Below are 16,961 nucleotides of genomic sequence, written 5' to 3' on the forward strand. Positions count from 1 at the left end.
AGGTGTCCTGACAAAACTGAAAGCAAAAATCGTAACCTTGTGGTTTTAAAGTCTATTGATAAATATTTGTCTAGATTTCATTTTTAACTTCGTTTTAGTGCTCACTAGCTTAAACAATTGATGCAGTTTATTAACCTTTGATTGCATGAGTTGTAGGGTCTGTGCATACTAGTCTGGCACACAACAAAAGATGAATTTAAGGTGGACGACATCCATCCCCAAGAATTTCAAAATCATGGAAACTGCCTGATATTAAGGAGGCAAAGCTTCAAGTAGATTTATTATGTCAGCAAGACAGGAGATTTGCGTTAGGTCCTTGCTGCAGAGATGAAAATGTAACATGCTGGATCAAGATGGCGGCAAGTCAGAATTTTATCCAGAGTACGTAATTGCTGGTTAACAGTTACGAGAAAAAAACTGGGTCTGTGGTAGGACACTGACAGACGCTAGGAGGGCAAGGACAGAGATGTGGGAGGGACATAAATGGAGAGCACTAGTTGTGCCTTTGAGTAAAAAACGAAATCAAAAAGAAAGAATGCAAAACATAAAAGCAGTTTCTGGCTATGACGGGGTTGTTTCTGCTAAATTGAAAATCAGAGAATCAAATGCCCAACATTTATACGGTTAGTTTTTAAAACATAAAAACTGGATTTTTTAAATGCAGTTGCACTATTTCTGCATGCTCTTATTCCGTACCTTGTAGCTATGTGTCCAATGACTTGTCTACCCATATCCAGCTCTGGTGTGGATTCAATAATAGCTTGAACTTCTGATTTTTCATCTTTATCGCCCGGGCCTTAAACAAGAAAAAAGAATTTGATAACAAATAGCCACATATTTCTAATTTCATTTAAACACACCATGCAGCTTTCTGGATAATGTAGTGTGCATGTTCTTACCTGGAATACTTGATTAAGGGGCACATGTATCAAAGGATACATTTGTGATTCACAAATAGCGATTTTTAGAGAATCGCTATTTGAGAATTGCAAAACGATATGTAGATAATAATTTGCAATTTTTGGGCGATTCCCTCGCGTTCCTTAACTGCGAATGGCTTCCCATTCATTCCTATGGGCCAAAAGGCCCATAGGAATGAATAGGAATTGCGCTCGCAATTTGTGAGTACCCAATAGGTACTCGCAAATTGCGCGTGCAATTTCAAGGGTGCAAGGGTTCCAAAAAGACACCCTGTTGCACCCCTGAAATGTGCATGTGTGTCACATGGCACTTTGAAAAAAGCAAAAAAGTGCTTTTTCAAAGGAAATCACAAATTACCACCAACTTGAAGTTGGTGGTAATTTGGGATTCCTTAAGGCAATATCGCAATTTGCAATGCCTACTGGCATAGCATTTAGGGAATCGCAAATTACGATTCTCTAAATGCCAGCGCAAAATAAGCAATCGCAATTTTTGCGATTCCTTATTTTGCGAGGTGGTATTTGCCTACCTACATAGCGCATAGCTAAATTGCGATCGCAAACGCTGAACGCAATTTAACTTGATACATATGGCCCCAAGACTTTTGAAACTCAACAACAACTAATACAGATTTGAAGAACTTGGCTCAGTTATAAGATCTTGGAAATGAGAACTTAGAAATCATACTTTGAGAAAAGGTTACTATCACCAGGTTGTCACTTCTCCTGAAAACTGATTGGCCTAACTACTCCATTCCATTTCCATGCATTATAAACCATAAAAGCAAAAGATAAAATACATACATTGCTGAATTTGAGCAACAAAAGCATCAGTAAACATTACATAATATAACCATATACAATGAATTGATCAAATTTCATTGCAGTTAAAAAAGTATTACAATTTAAAAAGTGGTTAAAGCGCTGATTTCATGAATTAATAAGATCAAAACAGTAGGAACTAGAAAAGGGATATTTAGCATGTGTGGGGGGAATTTAAAAACTTGCGGCGCTTATGCCACATGGAGTTGAGGAAACGGGAAACAGCAAAAACAATCGGGGGAGGAGTGTCAGTTCTCAAAACTCTAAAGGCCTCCCTGCACTGCTTATACCCCAGGTTCCTCCATATTGGTAAGAGCCAATACCTCCTGGCTGCATTATATCCAGGACAAAAGAAGAAAACATGAATGGATGACTCTTCTTGGCTGTCAGAAGCAGGACATCCAACAGGAGAAGCTTTTGACCATTTGCTTGTAAATGCATGAACCGGCAAGCAACCCAATCTAAAGTGGGCATAGAGTTTCCTTGCCTTGAACGGATGAACAGCATCAAGGAAGGCCTCAAATGAGGAAGTCAAAGGTTAAACAGCCTGGTTTTGTACTCCCTTGAATTTCAGTCAATCTAAACAGTATGTAAGCTTTAACTAGTTCAAGCTGCGATATTGTCTGGGTCACTTCATCAGGGTGGGTCCACAGGTTCGGCAAACCTAGTCTGAGGCACAGGTCTTTTATGTGTACGAACCAGGATAGTTTTCCCACCCCTGGGAGCCCCAAAATCGCCTTGAGTTCAGACTGATCGGCTGTTAGTTCAGGGGTCGCCCATAGCCTACGCCAAAAAGTCAAGGGACGCAACCTAATCTCCTCATCTATGGGTCTAATCCCGAGGTCCATATTTAGGGGGATAAGAGGAGTTTTTGGCGGTAGACCCAAGAGCTGCCTCATAAACTTGTGTTCAGATTTAACCAGTCCACCTATAGGAAGATGCCCCCAAAGTTCTGCCCCATACATTATAGCACTCTTGATTTGGAATTTATAAATCTCAGTCAGCGGACCCGGTTGTCTAGATGTTGAGTTCCTATATCATTTTGCTATTCCCCCGACCATCTGTGCTAGCCTTAAGCCTGCCTGTTCTTGCTGCGGGCCCCATCCAAAAGTTTCAGTCAGCGTATCACCCAGTTAGTCAAAGACAGCTACCCTCTCTAGCTGGGTACCATTTAGGGTGGGGTTAGGGCCAGGTGTTTTACTGGGATTAAAAACCATGTACTTGGTTTTTAATGTATTAATCTCAAGCCCCCTGTCTTTGCAAAATAAAGAGAAGCTGTCAAGGGTCCTTTGCTGCCACGGGCCGGCTTTAGGGTATCGATGTTAGCTACCTCGTTTAATTGATCCACCACAGCGTTAATAAAAAGACAGAACAGCGTGGGGGCCAAAATGCACCCCTGCCTTACACCCCTATTCACTGGGAAGCATGGGGTCAATTCCCCATATTTCGTGTATCTCATCTGGGCAAAATTTCCAGTGTGCAGTCGCTTGATCAAAGAGAGCAAATAGGGCGGAATGCCCAATTGCTCTAGAACCGCCCAGAGTTTGACACGAAGTACCAAATCAAAGGCTGATTTAAGATCAACGAAGATCAAATAGAGGCTCCCACCATCTATTGTCACCCTCTTCCAATATAATAATTAGAGCCTGAATATTTGGTTAATAGTAGAAATGTTATTGCGGAAACCAGCCTGGTACGCACTCAGAATCTCACGCTCGTCCACCCAGGACTGAAGGCGCTCCAGGACAATCCTGGCAAACAGCTTCTGAGTTACGTCAATCAGGCTGATTGACCTGTAGTTAGTGGGCAGGAGGGGAGATCCCTTCTTGAATACTGGAAACATTTCTGCCCCTAGCCAGGTGTCCAGGATTTTCATGCTGTTTAATATGGCGTTAAATATAACACATAGATAGGGACCCAGATGTTGGGTCGTCTCCAAAATAAATCCCCCGGGATCTTGTCTAATCCAGGGGCCTTTGCAAAGGGAAGCTTCCCAACTGCACTCAGCACTTCAGTCAGAATGAACCCTACATCGTCTTCAAGGGAATTGCCCACAACAATTGGCAAAGTTCCCTCTATGGGCTCAATGGTGTCCTGAGTGGAATACAGCGATTGGGAATGAAGTTTCCAAGCGTCTGCAGCGATATTCGGCTCAGTAGGTGAGTTCTCTGAGGTACTAACTGTACGAACCAGGATCCAAAACTCCCTCATAACCCTATTAGTGAGAGCCTGTTTGATCGCATCCCATCTTTCAGACTCCCAATCCTTTTTTGCTAACTTTAAACTATCACTATATAAGGCCCTCCTTGTTTTTATCAGGGATCCGTCTTTGGATTTTATGGCATCAATGAGAGCACCCTTTGCCATTCAGCAGGTACTGTTAAACCAAGTGGATTTAGGGGTCCTCTTACCTTTAGAGTGCATCAGGGGATTAAAGATGTTGGTCAGGCTAGTGGTCGGATACACATGGATAACCATGAGTTGAGCGATGGTATCAGGAGAATTAAGGGTCTGGGCAGCCTCTCCATTGCCAATAAGGGTGGAATAATTAAGGAATACACGAAGCAGCCTTGCCTGGTGACTTTCAGGGTTTCCCACCTAATTCTCCTTCTGTTATTGTCTAATGATAATTTAGTGTCAGGGGAGGGACTAGTGATTGGGGGACTATCGAATTCCGGAAGCTTAAGGTCAAGTACCAAAGCATTATGGTCACTGTCATGTCTTGGCCAGACAGCTAAGTAGACTACCCAGTGCCATATGCTTTCTTCCACTAGAATATAGCCCAATAAAGAGGATTGCCCCGGTCTATTAAATGTAGGCTTTCCTGGTTGGTCTGACTTAGTACGACCGTTTCATGCCCTCAGTGCGTGAGTTAGTGTTACTGCACTGATCTGTAGTACCAAGGGAGTCTAAGCTCTTACCGGAGGAATTTGCGGTTCAGGGATTAACCAGAGAGAATCCTCGGCAGTGAGCGAAGTCAGTAGGAAGGGCTAGAGGCTCAAATTGACAATTAAAATCACCTCCTATCACCATTCTAGTATTCGGGAGAATAAGATCAATGAATGTGGTAAGCATGTCTATGGTCGGGGATATCTGCGCAAAGGTTACCAGGCGTGAATAGATGTTAATAAATGCAATTTTAATCCTAGCATTGAAAGTGAGGAGGGTACACTGGATATCATCCGATGAGGTGCTCAATTGTTCCAAAGTACAGTGCAAATGTGTAGCAACCCATGTGCCTAGCCCTCCTGATGGTCTGCCTCTGCCACCCATAGTTGCTAGCACATTAAAATTTGCAATGCCCCTCATAACAGTGTCCTCTCTAGCCAAGGTCTCCGGGAACATACACACATTATGATCTTGTACAAATTGTGTGCAATCCTGATGTTAGAGTTTGTTTTTAATACCGGCAATGTTCCACGTCAGCACCCTCAATTTGAGGCCCAAGTTCGAGGTGACATCATGTACAATAGGACAAGAGGGGTTCGGGGTTTGTGTAGTCTCTGGCTCGATCCCGGGGTCTGCTACTACCACTTCCGCTAGGGAACAATTCCTAGCCATAGTTGTGATTATAAGTTCCGGGGTAAGAGGGGCTGATTGTTTAATACATCTAAGGTAACACCATCAAAGGCTTAGGGTCCCTGGTGAGAATCATAATGGGACTCCCCTGATGCATCTTCACTCAAACAAGCAATACTTTGCGGCTGCAACCCAGTAATTTTCGATTTACGTTCTCTATTGGCCCCCCCTAACCCCTGTCTAGGAGTGGAATCGGATGGTGTTGTATGTCAATCCACCTCTTCAAGAGACCCAAACCTGTTTGCTACTGCAACATTATACTGTATTCTAGAGGATTGGCCGAATGTTGGATGGGGTTGAAACCAATGTTTTGGAACTCTAGTGCAAGGAGTCCAAGGTGGTGGGTAGTTACAGGAATAGAAAAAGTCCAGGGTGTGTGGTTGGATCCAGTAGGCGGTGCATAAGAGCAGGAGTACTCGTCAGCCAAAATTTGGACTGTCCGGGGACTACTAAAATTAATAACTATATAGTCTCCTTTGATTGGCTTGGAGTTCTTGCCAACCCAACCGACTCTTCGAACGAGTAATATCTCACCTGTACTGTCATAGGGAAACTGTCCATGCCTGGAAAGCCAAAAAAGGCACTTGTTCCTCAATTCCAACTATGTTTCTCTCTGTTCAGATTTAATTTCAGATACACCAGTTAAGACTATAACATAATGAGTTCACATTATCTGCTGAGATAGGCACTTCCCTATCTATCATCTGATCGGAATGGGCAAGTCTGCTTCTACGTGGGCCTTCATTGTTGGGAGCAGGATGGGAACTCACATTTTGTGTAATAGGACCCCTGGTACTAGGAGTATCCCTCCTTGCTTGGACCTGGTGTATGCCGGGTTCCTCACCAGGAGTGAGCGTTTCCTTCTTGTGCGGCGCTATGAGCCCATTTCTTCACAGCCCTCATAGGAGCTGGACATAATGATAAACATGGTGGCCTTTGCTTCTCGCTTTTGGCCCCCAGGATGTGGAATTAACTTCCGAGTGAACTTAGACTAATTCCTAGGTATGCTTCCTTCAGGAGATTACTCAAAACTCATCTGTTTCAGCAGGCCTATGCGTAATTAGGCGTCCATCCTCACTCCGTTGTTCTTAGCGCCATGAAACCGCCTGGTGTCCGTGCGCTGTACAAATACTTTTTACATTACATTACATTACATTACATGATGTAGTGAAGACGGGCCCTGCTTGTACACATTGCTATGTTAGCATAAGCTTATTAGAAGTTTAAACGCCTTGTTGCCACTTTGCAGCTTTTGCACACAACACTACATGTATCTGTCGTTGTAAGTTAAACTGCTTGATTTTTCTCGCATGAGAATGGCTTGTTTTTAACATTCCTAGACTTACATCGCAACCTTAGTCTGTACACTGCGTGCAGAAGACTTTAAGGTCACTATAACAATGTATGCTGTTATTCAGGTTGATTAGCTCACGCTCTAGACACAACACGAACACAGCTGCAGCTAACTGAAATTCTAGTGCCTTTAATATTGCACTGCATGCATGATTTGGACACTTGGAGAAAACCTTTTCCAGTGAGAGAGCTTTGCTGATCCTGTGATGTGATTCACCAATGCTGATCCTGAAGGTATGGAGTTCCCCATTCAAGCCAAAGAGACCTTCTAATATTATAAAACCTAGTTCCTAGTAGGTGAGGGTGTTTCACACGGCGCTATAGAACCTGTTTCCACTATCATTATAACATGATTTCACCCTTTGTGTTTTCTGGAATTGTAACAATGCTGATCGCATTATTTTTAATCATATGCCTGCTTATGTTAGCAAAAATACTGCATTTTAGAGCACGTGGTTAAAATAAAAATTGTAAACTTTTCCGGGTCTTCGATTACTCACGTTGTGGCTGGTATGAGAATAAAAATGAAAGAGTGTTCTTGATTCCCACCATTCCTGAGAGTACCCTAAGTCGCATGTTCTGGGTTGTCTAATCATTGGTAGCTTCGCTGTAGGACGGAGAGCTAATGAGAAACTGATACTAGTCGTTTAGGGGTTCTGGGTTCCTTAGGTGAGTTTTTTGGTACATATATTAGCAACAGAGGAGTGACTGAGATACATAGCAAAAATAAAAGTGATGTTGTCCCGCTTAGTGACGCAGATGTGGTCAAAACTCGATTTCAGTAGAGACCACCCCTTTAGCTCTCTGAAGCATCCTATCAATTGAAGTTAGAGGGAATGGGGCCGGTATTAACACAGGAGGATGTTTTTTAGGTACACAGCCACGCTTCCCCATGTCCAGAGCAAAAGGAGAAACTATCGTACAACGATACAAAAAGGAGACTTGGTAAACGCAGTCCCAAGAATCGAGTTAACAGATAACCAGTCAACTGGGTGTCAGAGTTAATCAGAAACCAAAAATTGTTCCAAGTGTATCGCTAGTTTGCATTGTCTCTGGTTCCACCAGCTTCTCCCAGTTAGATTGGATAATATCCATAAAGTCCTACCGGTTATGTTGGCCTCAGAACTCAGACTCAAGGGGGGTGGCCCTGCCTGCCTCTTTCTGGCGATGACGGGCAAGGATGGGCCCACTGCGGGAGCCCGGTGTTGAACTTATCTGTGCCTCCTGGCACGAAAAACTGGCAGCGTTGGTGGTGGCGGCAGCAGGAGCCACAGGGAGCCTGGGACTTGTAGTCCTACTCCACTCCCCTCCCCCGGCCAAAGACAGCGGGACACCGCAGAAGCAGCAATTGCGGGCTTCCCGTGCCCGGGAGCCCAGTGTTGAATTTATGCGCGCCTCCTGGTGCGAAAAGCTGGCGTTGTTGGTGGTGGCAGCAGCAGGAGCCACAGGGAGCCTGGGACTTGTAGTCCGGCTCCGCTCCCCTCCCTCCAGCCCACACCAAATGGCGAACTTAGCGGCATACTTACCCTCGGCAACAGCTAGGGAAAGGACTGCCCAAACCTCTTCGGGGAACTGGGGCAGTGTCTGCGCCACTGTGTCCCACACCGCGCGAGAGTAGCGGCCCAAAAGGCATGCGGTGTTGACTGACCGCAGCCCCAGGCTGGCAAAGGAAAATAACTTTTTTCCAAATTGCTCCAGCTTTTTCGATTACTTATATGGCGGGGCGGTAGGTGACGCACTTTGGCAAGTAGAGGCCTGAATGACCAGGCTGTCCGAAGTCGGATGATTAGTCAAAAAGGCAGGGTCACCCAGTGCCGGGCAATTACGCAGGGCCACGTTCTTGTCCACAGGAACCCCCGTGGCTGGTCTAGACCAGGTGCCTATCAAAACGTCCGTCAAGGCCTCATTGAATGGAAGCAGAGGTTCCGTATAACTTGTCGCCGGCTGAAGCACTTCAGTAAGGAGGTTCGTCTTATGAGAGACAGTAGGCAGAACAATGTCAAGGGCCTCAGCTGCTCTACGGAGCACCACAGAATAAGTGGCGCCTTCCTCCATGACAGATGGAGGAGACAGAAAACCCGGCTCAGCGGAGAGGTCAAGACAACCTGCTTCCTCCGATTCCTCTGCCCACTCATGTTTGGACTCGCACTGCCGTGCAAGAGGGTCCTCCAACACCTCCCAGTCATCCACCTCCTCCACAGCCAGAGGCACAGGCGGCAGCGGCGGGGGAGGCACAGGGGTAAACAAATGCCAGGAGGCACCGATCTGGCTCATGTCCCAATTTGGGTCCCAAGCCGGGGCAAAATTGCCTGGAAATTTGGGCAAGGGCGGAGGCGGAACGAACGGAGGCACCGCCGGAGGACATTGCGGTTCCGGGTCGGAGCCGCCGTCGGCATGCAAGGGCACTCCATAGGGACCGCTGGGCCCCAAAAGCGCACCGGCGGGAGCCCTAGGCCTAAAAAGGTGGTCCATGGTGACAAAAAACTCTTGTACCTGGCTCGGAGTCGCCGACGGACCCAGATAGGTGGGTATGCCACGGGACTCCTAGGCTCCAGCGGAGCCGCAGGGGAAGAAACCCTGGCCCCCTCATCTGCATCCGAAGACCGATGAGGGGACGCTGGAGAGTGAACATGCTTCTTCGACTTTTTCTTCTGACGTCTCTTACCCAATTCCGAGGGCGAAGACTTGCACCCCGAGGGGCGATGATGGCTCCGCAGACAGGCCCTTGAGCGACCCCTGGACCTGGAACGGGATGGAGACGACTGCCGGGCCTCCAGCAGCTTTCGGGACCGCTCCCCTAAAGCCTTCGGAGCCATGGCCAGACAGTCGGGACATGACCGAGAGACATGGGCACTATCCAGACAATAGAGAGAAACGTCATGGGGGTCCGCCAACAACATCGTATGGCCACAGGCCCCACAGGATTTAAATCCAGGCATCCCTACTTGGCACCAGGAGTCACAGACTCAAAAGGAGAAGAGACAACAGTCTCAAAAAAATTAGTCAAACAGTGACTAGGGTAAGGCTCTAACCGGATCTGCGCTTGCAGGCGCGGAAAAAGAAAGATCTGACGTTAGCGTGCATGGGTGGCGCCTAAGTAGTCTCCGTGACGTCATCTCGGCGCTTACGACGCCAGCGACGGACGCGGAGCCACACAACGCCACCTATCGACGTGCTGGCATAGAGCTGACGAAAAACTTTCCGGATCCAGTCGGACGCCTGGGGATATTCTAAGGTAAGGAATCTATCACTAACGTGTCTCTTTCAGATAAGCTTGACTCCAGTCACAGTACAAGGAAGAGGTGAAACAAACCAATGGTGCAAAATATTCTTGCCATTTAAAGCAGACAGATAGCCCAAAAAGTAACTAGAATAAGTTTCAAGGAAGGCCATGTGGCTCTTTCACATTCGGTCATATCACATGTTGGCACCTTCACCATAGTGCTCCTCACATTCTGACAGGTTAACTGTGTTCAGAAAATTTTGTTTACGACAAACAGGCTTAGATTCTTCCCCCTTCTGGCTATCATCTCAATTGAAGAAAACTCTTCTGTCTCAAAATTTTGCCTTACTCCCACACTTCATTATACATACTAGTCATCGACGGCTGACTCCCATAAAGATTTGAATGTATCTAGGACTGCCACTTAGGCTTAAGTACTCCATTATACAAACAATTTAAAGCCTTTCCTTGAAGAGTTGTACTGAGGATGAGAAAAGCCAATTTTTACAGCCACGGTTTCCTAGTGAGAAAATCGTCAGGTAATATTGTCCCATGTGTGGTTAGGCCTTTTAGTTGCCATCCATGCCGTATTATGCTATAAGCTGACGCTTCTTTTTCTTTACAAAAGCTAAAGTTGTGAACAACGTTGAGTTTATTCTTGATCTACACAAATGTTTGCTATAAAATGTTTAATGTATAATGTTTTTTTTGTTCCCATGAAAGCACTACTTTTTTTAAAAACTATATTTTTGGAATTTTTTCCCTTTTGCAGAAAAACATACAGATACAAACAGCAGCAGTTAAATACAGTTGTCCTATGCACATCAGCAGTTGTGTTCCCCCTCCACCACCCCAGACCAACAACATTCTTCTGATTGTGAGATTTGAAGTGACAATGAGGAAAAATGAAAACATTTGTACCTGTAGGCAGGGAAGGTCACACAGTTGTAACGCACACAATTACTACTCTCAAGGTCCGTTATCCGCCCCACCTGGCTCACTCTCACCAGGCTCAAACTCAGGCACAATTCCCGCCATTCTGACAGGTTTGTCTGCAACTTATCTCTACGATTTAATTTCATATGTACTTCTTCTGCTAAAGCCCACTCTTGCACATCCCTGAGCCAGGCCGATATGTCTGGGCCTCTCTACCCCATCCAAGTAATGGCAACCCTACAACTGGCTAAAACCAGTATAAGCTGCAGCAATTTTACAAAATTTTTTGCTTTTTGAGTCTTCATACAAAGCTAGCAGGCACTGCTGCAGCTCCTCCAATAATTGGAGGCCTGGGCTGTCACACACCTTCGCCATAACTTGGGGCCAGAACCACTGCAGTTCAATGCATGCCCAAACCAGATGTAGGAAGTCGGCCAACTACTTATTACACATAGTGCATGTGTCGGCATGGCACCGAGATGTACGTCTCAGTTTCAGAGGTGTGAGGTAGGTGCGGTGTAAGTAGTTATAGTGGATCAACTTGAATCGTGCATAGCATGAGACTGTGTGCAAATGGCCTAACAGGTCTCGTCTTCTAGTTGTATGTGAAGAACCCCCACCTACACCGCCCGCGCCTCGAGCAGGCGGACCAGATGAGCCAGTCTCATGGCTTTATATAGGAGTGATATCAGCCTACGTCCAGAGTATATAAAGTGTGTGGGAAAGACGTGGGATGTTAGGGTGCTTGGGCAATGTTATTCTAGCAATCTTCAATATCTCCATGTAGCGTAGGTAGTGACCCTGCCCCAAAGTGATACTGTCACAGGCTTGTTCATATATTAAAACCGTTTAATTCAGGTAGAGGTCAGTCAGGATGTCGCAGCCTCCGTCTTACCATGCCTGGAAGGACATATGTGTGCTCATAACTCTATAGGTGCTAGTATCCAGATGGGGAGCTCCCTATGGAATGGCGCTTACCTTAGGACTTTTTCCAATTAATAGCCCTGTCAATATTCAGGGCTATTAATTGCGCATTGTTGAGTGCTACCTGGACACTGAGATACCGGAAGTGTGCTCGCTCCCACCTTACTTCGAGGTCTGGAAGACTTTCATGGGGAAATGTGGCTATGCAGGCCAAAGGGAAAATCAGGGATTTGCAACAGTGAAGCCGTGTGTCAGAAACATCATCAAACTGCCTCAGAAGATGCAGGAACCTGGGCAGAGCTTCCCTGGGGATGCTACATAAAAGACAGCATTGTCCACATATAACGAGATCACGTGGGTCGTGTCTCCCACTTGCACCACCAAGGGCTCAATGGCCAAAGCAAAAAGGAGGGGCGAGAGAGGGCACCACCCACTCACACTCGCGGTTCTGTGTATAGTATCTTAACCGAACGGCCGAAAATCGGCCCAAATCCCACTCTCTTAAGGACCTCAAGAAGTTAACCTCAGTCTCGTGTCAAAGGCAATTGACACAAAAGCAAGCGCGGCGTCGTGGGGTTTCACCTCTTGCATAATGTGGGTTAGCCGGCACAGGATCCTGCCAGTGTGGCATCCAGGTATGAAACCGCACTGGTCTTCGTGTATAAGGTATGTCATATGCTAGGCGAGGCGAGAGGCCAGAAGCTTGCACAGGATTTTAACATCCATATTGATCATGGTGAGCAGACAGTAAGCAGCGGGGTCCCGGATGTCCCTGCCCGATTTTGGTATCATGCAGATTTCACCCTGCCGCATGGTGGGGGCTAAGATTCCACAATCGAAGGCCTCAGTGTATACCTGTAATAAAGCCTATGTCACAGTGTCCGAGTATGCGTGATGAACTTCAGGCGCGAACCCATCACCCACTGGAGCCTTAGCCCCTAGGAGCATTAGTAGTGCTTCCTGTATTTTCTCAATGGTCAGCTGTGCTTCGAGTAAATCAGAAGCCAGGGTAGGGAGGCGCATCAGGTTTAAGTCCCGCAGGTTTGGGACATAGCGATCCTCCCCTACTGCCGGGTCTGGAGCGTAGACTCTCTGTAGATATCATTGGCACATCTGCAGGAAGCCGTCCCGACCTGTCCCTCTCCCTATGCAGGGGCTGTCGATACTGATGGAGCGTGTACTTGTCCAGCTTGTCCCATATGTCATTTATACGTCTGTGTATATCCAACTCTGGGCGCCATGGAAGCCGGATCAGCCTGGTCTAAGGCCTGTGCCTCTGCCAGTGACAAATCTGATGTCTCTAGCTTGTCTCTAGCTCCCGCTGCATTTGCCTGTGGACTCCGCGAGCAGTCCTATACAGGCCCCTACCATCACAGCTTTCAGCGCTTCCCATTCTGTGGCTCTAGTGGTGCTAGCCCACTCCGAGTTCATTGTCATATAATGGGTCAAGATGTGAGATATGTTCTCTTTTCCAATCGGGACTTCCAGGATATCAGACGGCATTTCACCACGTTCGGGGAAGGTAGGCAGGGAGGCCCCAACAAACCATACAGCTAATAGGGGAGTGATCACAGAGGTTGCGGATTGATGTTTAGGACCGCCTCAGTGTCAGTGACTAACACCCTGTCCAGCCTACTGTCTGTGCCATGGGTGGAAGAGTGACAGGTGTACAGCCTCTGGATCGGGTGTCAATCTCTCCATATGTCTTGTATTGCCAGATTTTCCATCACAACTTGTAGCCCCGGCGTCATCCGCAGTTTAGTGCCTTATCGAGGGGGTTGCCTATGCATCTCAGGATCTAATACACAATTAAAGTTCCCCACCCAGAGAAGGGGTGCACCCAGGTCTGAGATTAGCGTGTCTTGTATTGACTGGCAGAAGTCTGGGTCATGCACTTTAGGAGCGTAGATGTTCAATATAACCATGTGAGGTGCGTGCAGTTTTAACCTAAGCAGGATGTATCTGCCATTTATGCAGGATTCCATGTACTGTAAAAGAGCTTCGTACCCAGGGAAACCCATATCAGTACCATCCGTGTATATGCAGAGTAGGACAAATGGAAAATCTGACCTCTCTATTTTTTCGATAACTTGCTGGCCTCTTGTACGAAGCTGGCTCTGTATATACTATACCAAAATGAGGTATAGTGTGCACAGAGTCCAGTGGAACCCCAAAGGTAGGCAAAGGTGAAAGTAGATAGCACCATAATCTCTATGTGTGGTAGTGTGGGTGAGCAGTAAGGCTCAATCAGAGGGTAGTGTTAACCATTTATTGTACACACTCAATCAGCATATGACGTCACACACTCAAAGACTGAACTCAGACCAATTTTGTTTGCATGAAAGTATTGTTAATTAATTTTATTTCTAGAACCAAGCCAAGCCTGGCATAGGTAAGTGAAATAAATGCTTTGCAAAATATTATGCAGTGTTTGAAAGTGAATTCAAGTTCAATTACAGTTGTTAGAAATACAGGTATGTCAAGGTATTGAAATTACTGTACAGATTACTTTTTAGTTACTTTTTAGAATACTTTTAAAGTTACTTTTTCTGCTCAGTGTGATATGCTAAGATATCATACTGGGACATTTCCTACAGAAAAGTTAAGTAAGGAAAATGCTACTTACCAGTATGCATCTGTTCTTGGCGTGTAGAGCTGTAGAGTTTCACACTGTTGCATAGATCGCCATCTTGTGTTGAGCCTGGATGTTTGCACTTGTTTTTGTCCTGAAAGTCTTTGGAAGTCACGAGATAGGTGACTCCACCTTTGGATCACATTGCGCATGGGCATTGGCTCCATACTTAGATTGTTTTTCGCCAGCAGGGAAATGATGGAGTTTTGTAAGAAACAGGAAGGATGCAAATGTAAGCTGAATCTAATTAAGATAATAATGGAACAGATAAAGGTAGCTAAGGAGGCGGGTGGGCGTGTGTAACTGCAGCTCTACATGCCAAGAACAAATGCATACTGGTAAGGAGCATTTTCCGTCCGAGGCATATGAGCTGCAGATTACACACTGTTGCATAGATTATATAGCAGTACCCCGTCCTAGCGGCGACCACCAGTATACGTTGCAGTAGTTTGAAATAATCTTTTGAGTACAGTGTGGCCCACAGTAGCTTGTTTAGTTTGCACATCTACACAATAGTGTTTTGTGAATGTGTGCGGTGTGGACCATGTAGCTGCTCAGCAGATATCAACTAAGGGAATTTCCCTACAAATACCATTGAAGCCCCTATCTTTCTTGTAGAGTGGGCTTTTGGAGGAATTCTTAGTGTACGCTTAGCTTTATGGTAACATATCTGGACACACTTAACAATCCACTTGGCAATACCAGATTTTGATATTGGGTTGCCTTTATGCGGTGGTGAGAAGAATACAAAAAGCTGTTTTGTTTTCCTAAAGCTTTGCGTTCTCTGTATGTAATATAGTAATGCTCTTTTGACAACTAAGGTGTGCAGAGCTCTTTCTGCTACTGTTTGTGGCTGCGAGAAGAAAACTGGTAGTTCCACAGACTGGTTTAGATGGAAAGGAGAAACTACCTTTGGCAGGAATTTAGGGTTTGTACGAAGAACAACTTTATTGTGGTGCATTTGCAGAAAAGATTCTTGAATGGTAAATGCTTGCATTTCACTAACTCTTCTTAACGAAGTAATGGCTACTAGGAAAGCCACTTTCCATGTGAGAAATTGCAATTCGTATTTATGTAAAGGTTCAAATGGAGGTCCCATGAGACGTGTGAGCACTATGTTTAAGTTACACATAGGTGAAGGTGGTAGCCTTGGAGGTATTAGTCTTTTGAGACCCTCCATAAAAGCTTTAATGGCTGGCACTCTAAAAAGAGACAGATCCTGCCTATTTTGTAAGTAAGCTGCAATGGCAGCTAGGTGCAACCTGATAGATGTGTAGGCTAAATTACACTTTTGAGGGTGCAGTAAATAGCCTATAATGTGTTGGATGGATACATCTAGGGGATTTATATTGTTGTTTTGACAGTATATTACAAAATGTTTCCACTCAGCAGCGTAGCATGCTCTAGTGGTGGAACGCTTTGCTTCCTTGATAACATTCATGCATTCTTGAGGGAGTTTAAGATAACCAAACTCTATGACTTCAGGAGCCAGATCGCAAGGTTGAGCTGAGCTGGGTTCGGGTGTCTGATCTCTCTATGGTTCTGAGTTAAAAGATGTGGAGACAGGTTTAGTTTTTGATGTGGTACCACAGATAGCTGTAGCAGAGTGGTGTACCACGCTTGTCTGGCCCACGTTGGAGCTACTAGTATAAGCGTCAGCGAGTGTTGTTGCATTTTGCGTACTAGTAAAGGAATCATTGGTAGAGGAGGAAAAGCGTACGCAAATAGTCCTGACCAGTTCATCCATATCGCATTGCCTTTGGCCAATGGGTGTGGGTACCTGGCGGCGAAGTGTGGGCATTTTGCATTTTCGTGGGTGCGAAGAGGTCTATCTGAGGTTGTCCCCACATTTGAAAGAACGGGTGAAGAACTTGTGGATGAAGTTCCCACTCGTGCATCTGCTGAGTCTGCCGACTTAGCAGATCTGCCATGATGTTTTAAACCCCTGGGACGTGCTGGGCTATTAAGAAGATGTTCTGAGGTATAGCCCACCTCCATATCTGCTGAGCTAGTTGAGAGAGCTGCAGAGAGTGCGTCCCTCCCTGTTTGTTTACGTAATACATGGCTGTCATATTATCTGTGCGGACTAAGACAGTCTTGTTTGCCTCTTGTGTTTGGAATGCTTTCAGAGCTAGGAACACAGCTAATAGCTCCAGATGGTTGATGTGGAGTAGTTTTTGCATTGGTGTCCACCTTCTCTGCGTGGTGTAATGCAGTAGGTGGGCTCCCCAGCCGGAGAGCAATGTGTCTGCTATTAGTATGATTTGTGGAACTGGCTCTAGGAATAGTCGGCCTTTTGACATGTTTTTTGTGTTCCACCATTGCAGAGAGCGATGAGTCAGACTGACTACCAACACTAGGTCTGTTAACTGACCTTGGGCCTGGTTCCATTGGCGTGCTAGACATTCTTGAAGTGGACGCATTTGCAGTCTTGCATGAGGTACTATGAATATGCAAGATGCCATCATCCCTATGAGTTGCATAAACACTCGAGCTGGAAGCGAGTGTTGTGATTTGAATTTTGTTAGGAGCGTATGCACACTTGTTATCCTTGCTGGAGAGGGATGAGGTT

The 16,961-nt window shown here is 45.8% G+C and overlaps 1 protein-coding gene across 1 annotated transcript in view; it reads right to left on the minus strand.

The window, feature by feature from the left end:
* SPAG9 (sperm associated antigen 9) overlaps positions 1-16,961 on the minus strand; it is a 2,066,870-nt gene that overhangs the window by 1,668,821 nt on the left and 381,088 nt on the right. Inside the window, exon 7 of the mRNA XM_078654422.1 lies at positions 697-796. Within this exon, the coding sequence (XP_078510548.1) occupies positions 697-796 (100 nt within the window). The remainder of the gene's footprint in view (positions 1-696; positions 797-16,961) is intronic.

The sequence above is a fragment of the Lissotriton helveticus genome, chromosome 7 (assembly GCF_964261635.1).
Source record: "Lissotriton helveticus chromosome 7, aLisHel1.1, whole genome shotgun sequence".
NCBI classification, from domain to species: Eukaryota; Metazoa; Chordata; class Amphibia; order Caudata; family Salamandridae; genus Lissotriton; species Lissotriton helveticus.